At 38.2% G+C, this 15,583-nt stretch overlaps 1 protein-coding gene across 1 annotated transcript; it reads right to left on the minus strand.

Annotated features, from left to right (window-relative positions):
- Positions 1-258: 258 nt before the first annotated feature.
- LOC107858061 (GBF-interacting protein 1-like) lies at positions 259-11,905 on the minus strand. The gene is made up of 10 exons (XM_047406762.1): positions 11,500-11,905; positions 10,459-10,502; positions 9,815-9,914; positions 9,590-9,704; positions 8,673-9,274; positions 7,435-7,717; positions 6,487-6,760; positions 3,119-3,280; positions 1,138-1,602; positions 259-832 (listed from the first exon to the last, which is right to left on the minus strand). Exons 1-10 carry the CDS (start codon positions 11,678-11,680, stop codon positions 545-547), a joined length of 2,514 nt encoding a protein of 837 aa, XP_047262718.1. The 5' UTR covers positions 11,681-11,905; the 3' UTR covers positions 259-544.
- Between the last annotated feature and the right edge of the window lie 3,678 nt (positions 11,906-15,583).

The raw sequence follows: 15,583 nt of genomic DNA on the forward strand, positions 1-15,583 counted from the left end.
AAAGGATTCATCAATTCTAAAATTTGACACAATCAAAAAGCAATTTTTGAGGGGACCCCTACACCATTTTTAAGGACTGAAGCATAAAACTAAACATCTTCAATACTACTATATTTTCAAACAAAGGGAGATCTTGGCAAATCCCACCCCATATTGCCAGGAATATTAGGCTCCGCAGAAGTAGGAGGTTAACGTTAGCCACTAAATTAAGTTACGAATCCATATAACGTGAAACAAAGATGGATGTCAACGCATATCTAGTGGAAACAGAACACTTCTCACTATAAATAAAGAAACAAAGGGGTTAACTGTGTAGTAACAAAGAGTTAACGAGGGGAAAAAAAAAGACAAAAGTCCACTAGCACGACGTTAGCTAACATCCTACGTTACATTTAACTGATGACAAACACGTAAAGTACAACCTCGAGGCACAGGGAAGCAACCAATCGATTGTGCATTTTAGTTACTACTTCCAAAGCAACATCCTGAAAGGCCACTCTTTCACTCGCTACAAGACTCCAAAAAAGCAGGAGGCAGTAGGAGATTAGTAGCCGTTTTGCCATAGCTGTTGAGACTGTTTCGGCTGGCCTTGGGATCCGCCGCCCAATGACCCATCTCTCGGATTTTGCTGTTGGTGTTCTAATGAGATCCCACCCTGAGAGTGGTAGAAATTTGGGTAGCCCAATGATCCATGATTTTGCAGTGGCTGTTGAGCTTGCCTAAATCCACCACTCTGCTGGTTTTGACCTTGAAAACCATAATAGGTGTTAGCAGGAAGAGCTGACATTGTCCTTGAACCAGGTCCGTGAAGCCACATAGCTGAGTTCTCGTTCTGAAAGAAAGGGAGAATAAACATATACATGAGCTACCTTGAATTCAAGCAAAGGAAGGAGAGGGTTTGTTGAGCAAATGCTGAAACAACACAATACAGCTAGCACAAGAAATGCAGCATTCTTCATTTCAGGAAAAGTGGAGCTAAACAAATGAAATTAACCAGAGCAAAGCAGTGCTATAAAAACTATTAGTCCATTTAGCATCAAAACCTAGTATTAAGAAAAAGGAGAATCAACAGCAATCTGTAGTAGTATACTATTTGACTTCAAAGAATTTAACAGTTATAGCAAATGAAATGCTTACCTGCTGAAGAGACATTAAATGATTGGTATCCTTGTACTGCGAGCTCAACATATCATCGTAACTCAAGTTAGTACCAGAGGGAGCAGCGGCAGGGGGGTTCATTGGGAAGTTACCAGGGATACTTGCTGTATTTCCAAAACCACCATACCCAGAAGCAACACTGGCTGACTGAGGTAAGCTGCTGACTGAAACACTGTTCTTATATTGGGGGAGCACTGCCGCCAGTGACTGATGATAATTACTGTTACCAGCAAATGGCTGCTGAAATGCAGATGGCATATATGTGTAACTCTGAGGCATAAAGGGATAACTGATCATGTTAGCAAATGGTCCCAAAGGTAGTGATGGTTGGGAATATGGATGCACAGCAAGATGTTGCGGCACAGTAGGTCCAGTGGTGGCACTAGTTCCAGCAAGTGTCTGCTGGGTAGGCTGTGCTGATGGAAAACCAGCAGTCTTCAAAGACTGCAAAGTATAAAGAAAAAACCAATGATGTACACAACAAAAATAAGAGAGAGAGCAAATCATTGAACTTGCTACTTTAGAAAGGAAGACAAGTTAGAAAAACGCTCTGTCCTATCTTACAACACCTTTCCATAATAAAGGAAAGCTATAATAGAGTTATACATTAGCTTTTATATGAATCGCCGATTGAATTTCAACCAACACTCCTCTTTGAGGAATCAATATTTATGTAGGTCTTATAGGTATCGAATTTAGCAACTTCAATTGAGAATCTTTATATTCCAGGTTACAACAACATCAACATACCCAGTGTATTCCCACAAAGTAGGGGTCTTGGAAGGGTAAAGTGTACGCAGTCCATACCACTACTCAGATGAAGTAGAGAGGTTGTTTCCGATAGACCCTCGGCTCATGACAGATAACAGTATAACAAACAAACGGGGACGACCCGGTTCATACCTACTCCGTAGGTGTCGGGGAGGGGAGGGACCACTCCGGGCCTGACCTACGCGCCCTCACCCCAACTTCGCTGGAGGGGCGTTTCGAACCCCCGACCCTGGCACACCACGGTAAGCACACAACAAAACGGGATAACACACTGCTAGATAATAAAGGAAACAAGAAACTATCTATTCAAAATCATATACATCACCGAAACACCACGAACAATACAAATCAAGCGCAGATACAAACCAATCACTCATCGCTACTAACATGGCCGAACTCCTACCCACTAACCCTCTACCCTAATCCGAGCCCTCCACACCTTCCTATCAAGGGTCATGTCTTTATATTCCAGGTTATTAACAACTAATTACCCTTTCTCTGTATCGTTCCAATTTCCCCGAAGGGACGACAGCTAATTACCCTTTGTTTTGGAACAACCCACAAGAAAATCGTACATGACAAAACCAAAAGGACAGTTTTTCTAAAGACCCAAAGGTACTAAATCTTTTTGACAAGGAAAACCAAAATATAGCTTTATTCCAAGAAAATTATACACAACTTCGGCCTCCTTTCCTAATTTTCGAAGGACAATTTTCCTTTCCTCCACTCGGCAAGAAAGAGCCTCTAAACTTTACCACACAACTATATCAAGTCTTCCTTTGAAATACTCTGCAAATCCATGACAAGTAACTATTCTCTTTGTATACATTTTTCACTGTAGAGATTTTACAAAATGGCAACAGTTGGCTGCTCACAAACATTTGGATGGACAATAAGAGAGATGACATTCAAATTTTTAATTCCAATAGCAGATATCATCCCCAATATTGAGAGATCCCACAAGTGTTGGATGCAACTATATCTATAATGTACAACATTTTCATCATACACAAATAAACAACTATAACCACTAAAATTACTTCAAGAGCATACAAAAAGCTACATGTTATGCTAATGACATTACATGAAAATACTGACAAGCAGCAAGTCATGAGCAATATACCAAGTGGAGATGAGTAAATAGACATTCACTATGAAGAATCAATTAGCTTCATCAGGATAGCATTACCTCAGGCATGGAAATTGTTGAACCACCAATTGAAGAAGCAGAGCTGCCATATTTCATAGCCATTGCTTGTGTTGCAGAAAATGGTGAGTATGAAAGATCAGATTCACGACCAGCATGAACATTAGCAGCCAACAAGGTACTAGGCAATGAATTTGTGTATGCCTGCTCAAGCAAACAGCGAAATGAGAACACCTCAATGTAGAAATTCTGGTGTAAGGCTCTCTAACAAATGAAATGGTAACTTAGATGTTCCTATTTTGCTTCTACTGTACACATTGGCCTACCACCCTTCCTCCCATGGGAGAAGCAGGAATCGTAGGTTTTATCTTTCTTTTTTTTTAAAGATAACAGTGGTGTCCGGCACAACTTTCGTGCACCTCGACTAAATCCATGGGATACCTGCCACCTCCCACCAACAACAAATACCAGGTAACTCTGTCCACCAAGGCTAGGACAAGGCTAGGACAGGACAGATGGGAAGAATCACCTAGTGTTTTTTGCCTCAGCCAGATTTGAACCTGAAACCTCAGGTTCTCAACCTACTTCATTGACCACTAGGCCACACCCTTGGGTAAAACAAATTCCTGAAAGAATATAGATACATTACGAAAAATAGCAAATAACCACTTGCACAAAGCGCCTCCGCAGTGGTGGTTCAGACTTAGATTTCATATGTTTGCCACTGTGATTTCATATTTATCGACTTAAAATACAGATTAAGCAGCAGGAAATTCTTAACTTTCAGGTTTTTCCTGAGAAAATCCCATGAAAGAGGTCAAAGGATCACAAGAGAAACACAGTTTTCCAAGTGTACATGAAATAACTCACTATATAATAAGTTTTTAAAAAAAAAAAAAAAAAGGATTTTCAGTCATCTTTCATTCTAATAAACCTCGATGAATTACTCAGTTTAGTTAATTGAAGAGCCTCATGTATAATTGCAAAATTATTTACTTAATGGTGTAAGAGCTATATTTTTTTTAATCATAAAGGTACCAAGAAGATATAAAAATATACGCCTCCAGAAAGACCAAAAGATACTGAACTACATCAAATATGCAACTCTTCCTCCTATGAGATATAGAAAACTCATATACTGATCTATATTATCAATTTTGCTTAAAGGTACCAACTGATCTATCGCTGAGAGGCTGTTCGCAGGATGCAAAGGGGTAGGGCGACGGGGCCTGATGAGATCCCTGTGGATTTTTGGAAGTTTGCTGGAGAGAATGGAGAGAATGGTTTAAGGTGGTTGACTGATTTGTTTAACGGCATTTTCAAGTCGGCGAAAATGCCCGACGCATGGAGGTGGAGCACTATGATCCCTCTGTATAAGAATAAGGGTGACATTCAGTTTTGCAACAATTATTGGGGTATTAAGTTATTGAGTCACACTATGAAAATTTGGGAAAGAGTGGTCGAGTTGAGGTTGAGGAGGATAGTCTCTATTTCAGAGAACCAGTTTGGATTTATGCTTGGGCGCTCGACGAGGCAATTCACCTGGTTCGAAGACTGATGGAACAGTACAGGGAAAGAAAGAAGAATCTGCACATGGTGTTTATCGACTTGGAGAAGGCATACGACAGTCCCTAGGGAAGTTCTTTGGAGATGCCTGGAGGTGAGTGGGGTCCCGATGGCGTATATCAGAGCATTCAAGGACATGTATGATGGAGCTAAGACCCAAGTGAGGACGGCGGGTGGTGATTCTGAACATTTCTCGGTCTGGATTTATGCTTGGGCGCTCGACGACGGAGGCAATTCACCTGGTTCAGAGACTGGTGGAACAGTACAGGGAAAGAAAGAAGGATATGCACATGGTGTTTATCGACTTGGAGAAGGCATACGACAGTCCCTAGGGAAGTTCTTTGGAGATGCCTGGAGGTGAGTGGGGTCCCGATGGCGTATATCAGAGCAATCAAGGACATGTATGATGGAGCTAAGACCCAGGTGAGGACGGCCCTGTCAGGACAGGGCTATATCAGGGATCTACTCTTAGCCCGTTTTTGTTTGCTTTGGTGATGGATGTGTTGACGCGGCGGCGTATTCAAGGCGAGGTGCCCTGGTGTATGCTTTTTGCAGATGATGTGGTTTTGATTGATGAGACTCAGGGGGTCTGAATGATAAATTAGAACTATGGAGAGAGACCCTTGAGTCTAAAGGGTTCAAGTTAAGTAGGAACAAGACCGAGTATTTGGAATGTAAGTTTGATGGCTCGAGGGATGGGGATGACGTGGTAGTAAGGCTGGAGTCTCAGGTGGTGTGTAAGAGGGATAGTTCCAAGTATCTTGGGTCCATGGTTCAGGGGAATGGTGAGATTGACGAGGATGTCTCTCACCGTATCGAGGTGGGATGGATGAAGTGGAAGCTCGCCTCGAGGGTGTTGTATGATAAGAAGGTGCCGCTCAAGCTTAAAGGCAAATTTTACAGGGTGGCAGTCCACCCGATCATGTTGTATGGAGCAGAGTGTTGGCCAGTCAAGAACTCTCACATTCAGAAATTGAAGGTGGCGGAAATGCGGATGTTGCGTTGGATATGTGGGCTTACTAGGGGAGATAGAGTTCGTAATGAGACTATCCGAGAAAAGGTTAGAGTGGCTTCGGTGGAGGACAAGATGCGGGAGGTTCGTTTGAGATGGTTCGGACACGTGATGAGGAGGGGCACGGAGGCACCGATTCGTAGGTGTGAGAGGCTTGCTTTGGATGATTTCAGACGGGGCAGGGGTAGGCCGAAGAAGTATTGGAGAGAGGTGATTAGGCGGGACATGGAGCAGTTACGGCTTACTGAGGACATGACCCTAGATAGGAAGATCTGGAGGACGCGTATTAGGATGGAAGGCTAGTGCCATTTTAGGTAGATAGGGTAGGGCTTTACTTGGTGGGTGTAGTATTCTTCTTATGATTTCTTGTTGCTTGTAGTATTACGATTGTTTACTAGTCTTTGTTTACTCTTTCCCTGTATGTGGCGTCTCTATGTTTTGTCTTGTTCTATGTTTTTTGGTATGACTTTGATTACTATTCCTTGTCTTGAGCCGGGGGTCTATCGGAAACAGCCTTGCTACTTCCCCGGGAGTAGTGGTATGGACTGCGTACATCTTACCCTCCTTCAGACCTCACTATGTGGGAATACACTGGATTTGTTGTTGTTGTTGTTGTTGTTGTTGAAAAAGAGATTGTGTTAGCAAACACTTGCACCCGCAGGGACAAAAAGCATACTAGGAATCAAGTTCATTGTACTTTCTTAAAGAAGTAGAATTCACTCCAATATACTCACTACACTTGCCTTCAAACTTCAGCTATGCAACTGGACAGGCAAACATCAAATGAAAAGCAGAGAAACCATTTACTTCCTTGACAATTGAGGTAACTTACCATTACATTAGAGAAAGGAGCAAGATTTTGCATCTGGGAACTTGTCTGTGGTTGACTAAATGCTGCAGTCAACTGCTGTGCACTTTCATACGCGTAGCCAGCAGCAGAGGAGGGATACGAATATTGATTTCCTTGTTCATTTATTTCTGCTTTCAAAGGTTCCGGCTGTGAAGCAGAAGGTGAATCATAATTTCCAGAACTTGCATTAGTTCTATGGTATAAGTTACTCTCAGATGCATGACTGAGAGACTCATCCGCATAGTATTCTGAAGCCCTGCAATATAAGGATACAGAAACAATTAAGAGGAATACTTTCAGCTCCTATGTTTTGCAAGGGAGATTAATGTCTGTACACCTCAATAGGATGATTAATGTTATCCTGTAAGATAGATATTTTATACTTGAAAACATGGATATGTTTATATAGAAGTTTAATAATGTCCTGTTTAGTATGCTTTAGAGGACTCCTAACTTTCTCTTACACGATAAAGGAGCAGAGAAAAAGCTGCACACATGTATTAAATGATAAATTATTTGACTGGAACGAAATGAGTCACGAATACACTGAAGTGGTACAGAGGATTCATACAGATACTAGCTGTTTGGGGTGGAAGGATAGTATAAACTGATTTGATTGACATATATGATGAACATTTAGGCCAAACCAGCTAGAAAAATACTAACAGAAAGTGCAAGGATATTTGTAGTTTGATTTAGTAAAAATCAGAGGCAAAATCATCTGCATCTCCAGGGCTTAATCTGAGTAACAAATATAAGATAAGATTTCTAAGGCAAAATAAATGATTGAAAATTCCCACTTATCAAGGTAGAGGAAATGCCAGTAGAGTTTTGATATGTTAACGTAGTATAATTTCTACATTATATGTTGATATAATTAGATAAAGCATCAATGAATTAAGAAAATCCACAGTTTAGAAGGAAGCCTACCTGGATACCAAGTGCTCAACTGGTGAACCATCCACCTCCTTAGGTGCATCTTCCAAAGTACTCGTCACTGGAGCAGATGCCAAAGGCCCCGAAAAGGAGCCACCAAAACCAGAGCCAAAGCTACCAAAGCTCAGGTGTGAACAGTCTGCATTTTGAACTTGAAGATGGTCTGGAATAACAACAGCTGGACCATCTCCCTCAGGTGGCAACCCTCTATCATCTTGTACATTTAACTGTTGCAAGTTCGCAGCAACTGATGAAACAGAGTCGTTAACATCTTCAACTGCAAGATAATGACAGCATTATTAAACGAAAATTATACATTCCAAAGGATTATAAGTAACAGAACTCCATATAATGGAACAATAACGAATTGACTATGCAGTAAAACTACAATGCTTTTTCACTAAATTGGGACTAAATAATGATATGAAAAGCAGGTTTATCCGCCTCCAAGCCAGCATCTCCCATGCATACACCCCCACCCCCCACCCCCAAAAAGAAAAAACACGGTACACACCAAAAAAAAAAAAAGGAGAGAAAGAAAGAAAGAAAGAGAGAAGTTTCTAGGTGGCCTGAGATTTGTCAGAGTTTTGTTCTCTTTCAACTAAGGTGGCATAAGCAAGAACACCAAGCTTCAACTTTAAGAGGTTAATTTGACACTGCATGGGTAGAACCTCTTAATATGCATGACATCGTGTTGACACAACCAAACATCGTGGTGATCAGCACTCCAGGTTTCCCTCTTTATACATCCATCAGATGCCCCAGTAAATCCAACAAGTAATGTATGGAGTCACGGTCAATAAAATATTAATAATACCAAAATACGCATGTTGCAGTAAAAATTGATATTTTAAGTTCCTTCACAACAAAAAATCTACGATAAACAAAAAGTTGGGAGGAGTGTGTTGTTTATAACATACAAGCTTCTTATGCTACATACCATCAAAAAGTGACGAGACAAACAAGTGGAGACCATAAGAATTGCATTCCTAAAATCCAATGTGCCGGTATAGTTGCTCTATGAAACATGTAAGGATTATATATGATAGAAAGGGGGAAGGGAGAATCTTTAGTTTACGGGAAGTAAAGACTTGCCAAAGCCTGGAACCCTTATGGAGAAAAACAAAAAACACCAGTACCATGTCAAAAGAACTATTACACAAGCTACTTGACAACAAATACTAATATTTTCAACAATGAAATGCATATGCCGAATCAAAACTATGATATACCTTGTTCATGGTCAAAAGTATGATTCGGGTTCTGATATCTGTAGAGGTCATTCTCATAAAGAGATGCATCTCCAGCATTATCCTCCTTCAACTGTCTGCTCGGAGAACTACCACGATTTTCAATTGGGGAGTTATCTGTCCCCTGAACTTCATCAATCTCATTTTGATGATTAATTCGGTCATATGGCAAGTTAGCTTGATCAGGATGCAGCTCTGAAGCAGCAGGAGGCTCCGAGATAGACGGCTGACTAGCAACTGATGGCTGCTCAATTAGAGGCCATTCCTCATCAGTTGAAAGTTGCTGTGGCTCTCGATGTACCTCAGTGGCAGTATGATCATCAGAGAACTGAATATTTTGATGTGATGCACCGGAAGGGAGCCCCTGAGTATGGTTTTGGTTGGCATTGACATTGTGGTGAGATACATTGGGTACACTTGGCACCTTGCTCTGCGGCCTACCCATCTTCACAATATCAGCCATGGAAACTTGACCGGGCACCCCGCCCCAAGTTGGTTGATATCCAGACGAATGCTGTGAGACTGATGAAACACCATCAACTGCTGCAGGTGCTGGTTTTTTACTTTCATTTGCAGTAGCATCACTGTAACATGTCATAAAAGCATTGAGAATGTTGCTATGCATCTCCTAAAAGCACAAGCAAAGTGTGCTTTGTCACATGCATTTTGAGAATAGCTCACTGAAGTGCATGAAAAGAATTTTCAAATTAATCTATCCAATTACATGGATTACTGATTGTAATTATTAAGTTAAATAAATTAATGCCGAGACACTTCAACAGAATGAAACATACTGTGGTCTACAGAATAGTCTGCTGGAACCAAAAACACAAACATCTACAGGCAACTGATGTCCTTTTGGGAGAATCTAAACCATTTACGAAGTTGAAACTACTAACCTGATGGTTGTAGCCCTCCTGGTTATGTTACTTCCAGAAACTCCAGGAGTAGAAGTCAGATTACTTGTATTTGATCCATTCTCTTTTCTGTATCCAGGAATGGGCTTGGTAGACTCTGGAAAGGGTGGTTAGAAACAAAACAATACCTTCATGAGATGACATGATGAACTATGCAAAACTTGACTTGATTATGTTTGAAAAGATTGTACATTATCATGTATATACCTGACCCACCACGCCCAACATATCGTTCTGCACCTCCCCTGCTGCCACGGCCTGAGTTGCTAATTGCACCACGTGGCCTAGATTCAGTCGTATCCTTACTCTGAATCACAGATAAATATGAGTGAAGAATGAAGAACTGAACAAGCCATTTAAGAAAGCTACGTAATAAGGACTTATAATATTCCGCACTTATAATATTCCGCTAGAGCATGTAAGATATCTGATAGACATAAAACATATCAAGAGGAAAGGAAACCTCGGTACACAACTCAAGACAACATAGTGCACCATTTTTTTTTTTTCGGAAAGGAATAATACACCATAAGTTATTAGTATAAAACAGAAAGAGATATTGGCACATCAAGAATAAGAATAAGGTGCCTGCTAAAAGGAAGCTCTACGGATCAAATTTCCAAATAAAGAATCTTTCACTTTCTCCTTTTTTTAACAGATTAAATATTCAGGATTCCATCAGAGGTTAATCATTAAACCAGGTTAGTAAGAGATCCGAGTAGACTTATTTTTCCTCATCTCACATCAAATAAATTACAATAGAAACAGGTGGTATTAAGGAAAAGAAGTTAAAATCAGAGATCCATAACCAATTTTGTGTCTAGATCCTGCTCTAAGTAAAGATTACGAACCTCTTTTCTCTTTTCACGTTTGCTCTTCACCTCATGAAAAGTATCTAGCCAATCAATGAACTTCAATTAGAAGGTGATCAAAATGACTGACAAATTCCGCTCACCATTCAATGAGATGGAAGCAGACCATGCAGTAAACAACTAAAAACATTATCACCTCAGGTACAAATTAGAACATAGAAGAGCACGGAGGAAGGCAAACATGATTCATTAGGACCCCCTATAAGATAGCAAACTCCGAACAAGAACTTCTAACTGCAGTTACTACTGTTCTTAAAGTGAAGCACAAAAAGTAATAAGTTCCTGGGGGCTGGGGCTTTAATTAAGAGAGAAACTAGAAGCAAACACATGCTTTCTCAAAGGAAAGCGCGCGGTTTTGGAAAACAAAAGTTACCTAACATGGACTTTAGCACTAGTACAACCAAAATTGCAACAACATTGATTTAAAAGTTCAAGAAAAAGCAGCCAAAGAAGACACTCGCACGCAAAAGAAGAAAGGGAAGTTCAATTGAAAAAAATTAAACCAGATAGATGAAAATCAGTGCTCAAAGGGAATAAAAGAAGAGTATTTTAAACCAGAGAACACCAAGATAATAATTAGCACAAAGTGCATTAAAAGAGAAATCTTAGTACTCCGAATAACAAAATCCTTAAAAGACCCTATTTTCCTTTTTTTCTTCATCTTCTTTAATCAGAATCAATGAAATATCTGCATGCTCAATCAGCTAACATATCTTTTAATAAAAACTGGAAAACTAACTACCACATATAGCATAAAAATAAAATCTTGCACTCAATAAAAATCATAAAAATCAAATCTTGCACTCAAGAAAAAACATATTGTCACTTCTTAATTCTTAAAGAAACTTAAACAAAGACCTATAAGAAAGGATGAAAAAAAACTATTTTTTCTTATTCCTGTTCCTTACAAACCACAGTATCTAAAAACAGTTACTTTATCCAAAAAGAAAAAAAAAATCCCAAAACACAAAAAAACCCTAAACCCCAGAAAAGGGTATTAAAGAATTTAAGGTGTCGGACCTTGAGTAAGAAGCCTATTAACAGCTTCATTAGGGTCCATATTACATTCTTTAAGGACAGCATAGATCTCAGGTTCAGGACAGTTCACTATCTCCTTTAAGCTTTGTACCATCTTTCTTGAACCTGCGGGTATCGATTGTACCCCTACCCCAACTCCACCATTGTTTCTGCTACTACTCATGGTGTCCTTAAACAACAAGAACAACCCAACTCTCTTCTCTTTTTTCTATGAAAAAGAGAGACAAAATAGATTATTGTTTCAGATCTGTCAAAGTTAGGTTATTGGGTATGTGTCTGTGTGTGTGGGATGGACGAAAGAGGCCACACAGTTAAGGGGTTTTGCTGCTACTGCTTCTTTTTCTTCTTCTCTTTGTGGGTTTGGGATTTTTCACTAGGTGGGCTTCTCCTCCTAATAATGATATGATATATATTATTCCCTCTAATTTTTTTTTCTCATCCAATATTCAGTATCCACATTCGAGCCCCCGACTAATCTGAATTCACACCGGATAAGGCCCCATTCAAAGGGTAATGCTTCCAACAGAATTTTCTTCATGCCTAAAATCGAACTCTCAACCTTTAATTAAGGGTGGAGCTACCTCATCCATTACACCACAACCCATATTGATAAAAGTACTCTAATTTATTTTGGCTAAACACAACTTCAACTTCAAAAGAATTTAATTTTCACGACCAAACGCTTACTAAATATGAGTAATAGTCGAGAATCTATCATAAATAATTTTTATCTTTTATCATTATAAAAATAATAATAAAATTTGCATGCATATCACTTTGTGACATATTTCATGAAATTATAGTAAAGGATCGTGTGTGGTGTAAGGTATAGGGAATAAATAATCATGAAATAAATAATGAACTATTTTATTTCATATTTAATGTGAGATATTAGTTAATATTGAGATTATTTATTTCATTATTTACGCCATAATAATGAAATAAGTTATCTCACATACATAATTGAATAACTAATCCGAATAACTTTTTCCCAACTACTAAATATATATTTTTGTTACACGAATATTTTGTTTGACTTTGCATTAAGTGGTGAATTGATCATCTCCTATATTTTATTTTATTTTTGTAAAAATATTAAATTCATTTATTAACTTTTACTTGTCACGTTTTTCAAACATGATTTTTTATTTTTATTTATTACTTTTAACATATTAATATATATATATATATATGTCATTAATTATTTATTCTTCACACAATTTTCAAGACATAATACTCTTATATCAATTAGTATGGATAGTATAGTAAAATGATCATATCAATAATTATGTTCTTAGAGCATGACAAGTAAAAATGAACGACGGAAGGGGACAACTACATGCATGCATTATTCCTTTTTTCATCAGTAAACAATACACAATCGATTGTTGTATATGTCAAGTATAAATAAATTTTGAGTTTTGTTTGTTGTGTTTCTCATTCAATGTTCGATATTCATATTGTAAAATAACAATTTTAAATTTGCATTGAGTAAGATCCAACGAGAAAACTTTTAAAATATTCCAGACTCAAAATCTAAGAAGGAGTAGTCTCACTCTATGAGTTTCGAGTTGAAATTGAATTATTCAACTCCATAATTCAATAACACATAATTCATACTTCTCTTTTTTACGCTTAATACATAGTAAATATGAATTTTTGATTTAAAATAAAAAAGTGATTACATATATATTTTTAAAAAATTTAAATTATTTACTATCATGTAAAAATTATTAGAACATCCAAGAAAATCATAGATTTTGAAATGAAAAAATTTACTTCCTTCTAGTGCAATTGACTTTAAGGTGAATGGAACTACAAATTCTTTTAGCATATTTTATATTACGTTTTTTTTTTTTACGATTCTTGTGTTTTTTAATTTTTTTGACAAATGAATAGATCAAAATTAGGAGTGGCATAAAATATCAAAAATCGAATTACCGAACCGAATCAAAAAATTTGGTAATTGATATTCGGTAATTTGGTATTTAGGATGGTGTTTGGGAGTAAAATTTTAAAATTACGGTATTTGGGTTCGAAATTGGTAAAAAATATTACTACCATTTGGTATTTGGTATTTCCCGAAATTTCAATTATAGTTAAGTGACCCATAGACCACATATCTAGTCCACACTCCAAAGATCACATACTTGTGTGAATATTGCTCAAGCAAACTTTGAACTGTTAAACATAGTTATAAAGTAAACTATTAACTTTACATAGCAGACTTCCTTGCAACCAATATATGATAACTTTTGAAGAAAATATCACGCTGAGACTGAAAATCGAAAATTGGAAGGGAATAACAAAAAAGAAGTCTTCATGATATGACACATAACATCATTGATGGCTGCACTTGCCCGACCCTAATGTTCCTAACATAGGTCGGAATATGGATTTAACCAGGGTACTTGGTCAAGCTTTCTTAATCCTTGTGTTCACATATCAACAGCGAATAAAAGCAAAACTCAGTATTTGACAGACAACATAACATATATTTGTCAAGCCCCAAAATCCCGTCGGGCCGGACTGGCACCCGAAGCCGAGAAGGCCCGGGAGAACCCGTTCAAATACCTGTACTTTCCCTTACATGTCACCAAAAAATTGGACAGCACTTCGTTGCATATAGAAAGGTCTCATTACCTGTATCAGCACAACACGCGCAAATATATATATATATATATAATACTTGGCCGTCGGGGCCACCACATATACAGATATAACATCACTACATAAACTTCCATGACTTTACCCTTCCTTATGTCTACAAAGCCTCTAGGATATACATGACATAACTAGGGTCGGGACAAACCCCTGCCCACACATGACTCATGTACAATAACAAAACATAAGGAACCGACTCGGAAAGCTCCGAAGCAAACTGGAGCTCACCAACAATAGCTGTATGACCTGGCTCCTACTTGTGCGGTGTATGAGCTGAGGTACCTGTGCCTGCAGCATGAAATGCAGGTCCCCCGTGAGGGACGTCAGTACGAAATATGTACTGAGTATGTAAAGCTGTAAATAATCACATATGATATAGGAGCTTAATAGAAATCAGAAACAAGTGAATAAGTCGTAATAGGAGTGGACCACACTTACTAGAACTTGTGACAACCTGTACATTGTATTTATTCAATCACTTTACCTTCGTTCTTATCGTCTTTGTAATCATTACTGTACTGTACTGTGACCATTAGGCTGCCTCCAGTACATATCAACTGGGATCGACCCATGCTAGGCTTATGCCCCTGGGATACCACCCATAAACACATGAAATAGGGATCGACCCATGCTAGGCTTATGCCCCTGGGATACCACCCGATAAGAGAGAACTTCCATCACTTAGTTCAATTAATCTTTGAGATTGTTATTTCGGTCGCCACCACATTTTTGATACTTTGAAACAATGATACATCAATAGGAACCAAGTAATAGGCCTTCTATACAATAACGATGTAATAAAGACTCATTGGTACATCAACAATGTGTTTCAGAATCATCAATATCACAACAATGAAATAGGAGTCTTTTGGTATATCAATGAAACATTTTGACACTTTATAGAATGGAAACAACTTCGTTGGTAACGTAGAACAATACATGTTTTTGGACAACCTCGGAATCTTACTTGATGGAACATTGGTGTTTTCATGCCAAAGAACATTGTTAGAGTATGCTTTACATACCTCGTTGTAGATTCAGATACCAATTCAACACAACTTCCCGCCTTTACAAATCACTTATCTACAATGAAATGTTTGGCATCTAGTATTAGCAACCCAACACCACAATTCTCTTCCATAGTTCCATACTACCAATATTTGCAAAACATTCCAAAAACCAACTTGAACAATAGGTTTATGTGTGTATATGTATATAATCATCATTTCAATACCACATCATCAATACTACATCATCACCCCAAATTCCTTCACAATTTAACATAATCCAACCATGCACAAGAATAATCCAACATCATTTCCAATCATCTTTCAACAACAATCAAATAACATACTTCTTATGCTCACATGCATATATATATATATATATATATATATATATA

The sequence above is a fragment of the Capsicum annuum genome, chromosome 2 (genome assembly GCF_002878395.1).
Source record: "Capsicum annuum cultivar UCD-10X-F1 chromosome 2, UCD10Xv1.1, whole genome shotgun sequence".
In the NCBI taxonomy this organism is placed as follows: domain Eukaryota; kingdom Viridiplantae; phylum Streptophyta; class Magnoliopsida; order Solanales; family Solanaceae; genus Capsicum; species Capsicum annuum.

Coding starts and splice junctions, on each gene's coding strand:
- LOC107858061 (XM_047406762.1), bottom strand. CDS start 11,680: ATGAGTAGTAGCAGAAACAATGGTGGAGTTGGGGTAGGGGTACAATCG. Junction 7,718..8,672: donor TACTTTTGACCATGAACAAG/GTATATCATAGT, acceptor ATTATCTTGCAG/TTGAAGATGTTAACGACTCT. Junction 3,281..6,486: donor CTCCTTTCTCTAATGTAATG/GTAAGTTACCTC, acceptor TTGCTTGAGCAG/GCATACACAAATTCATTGCC.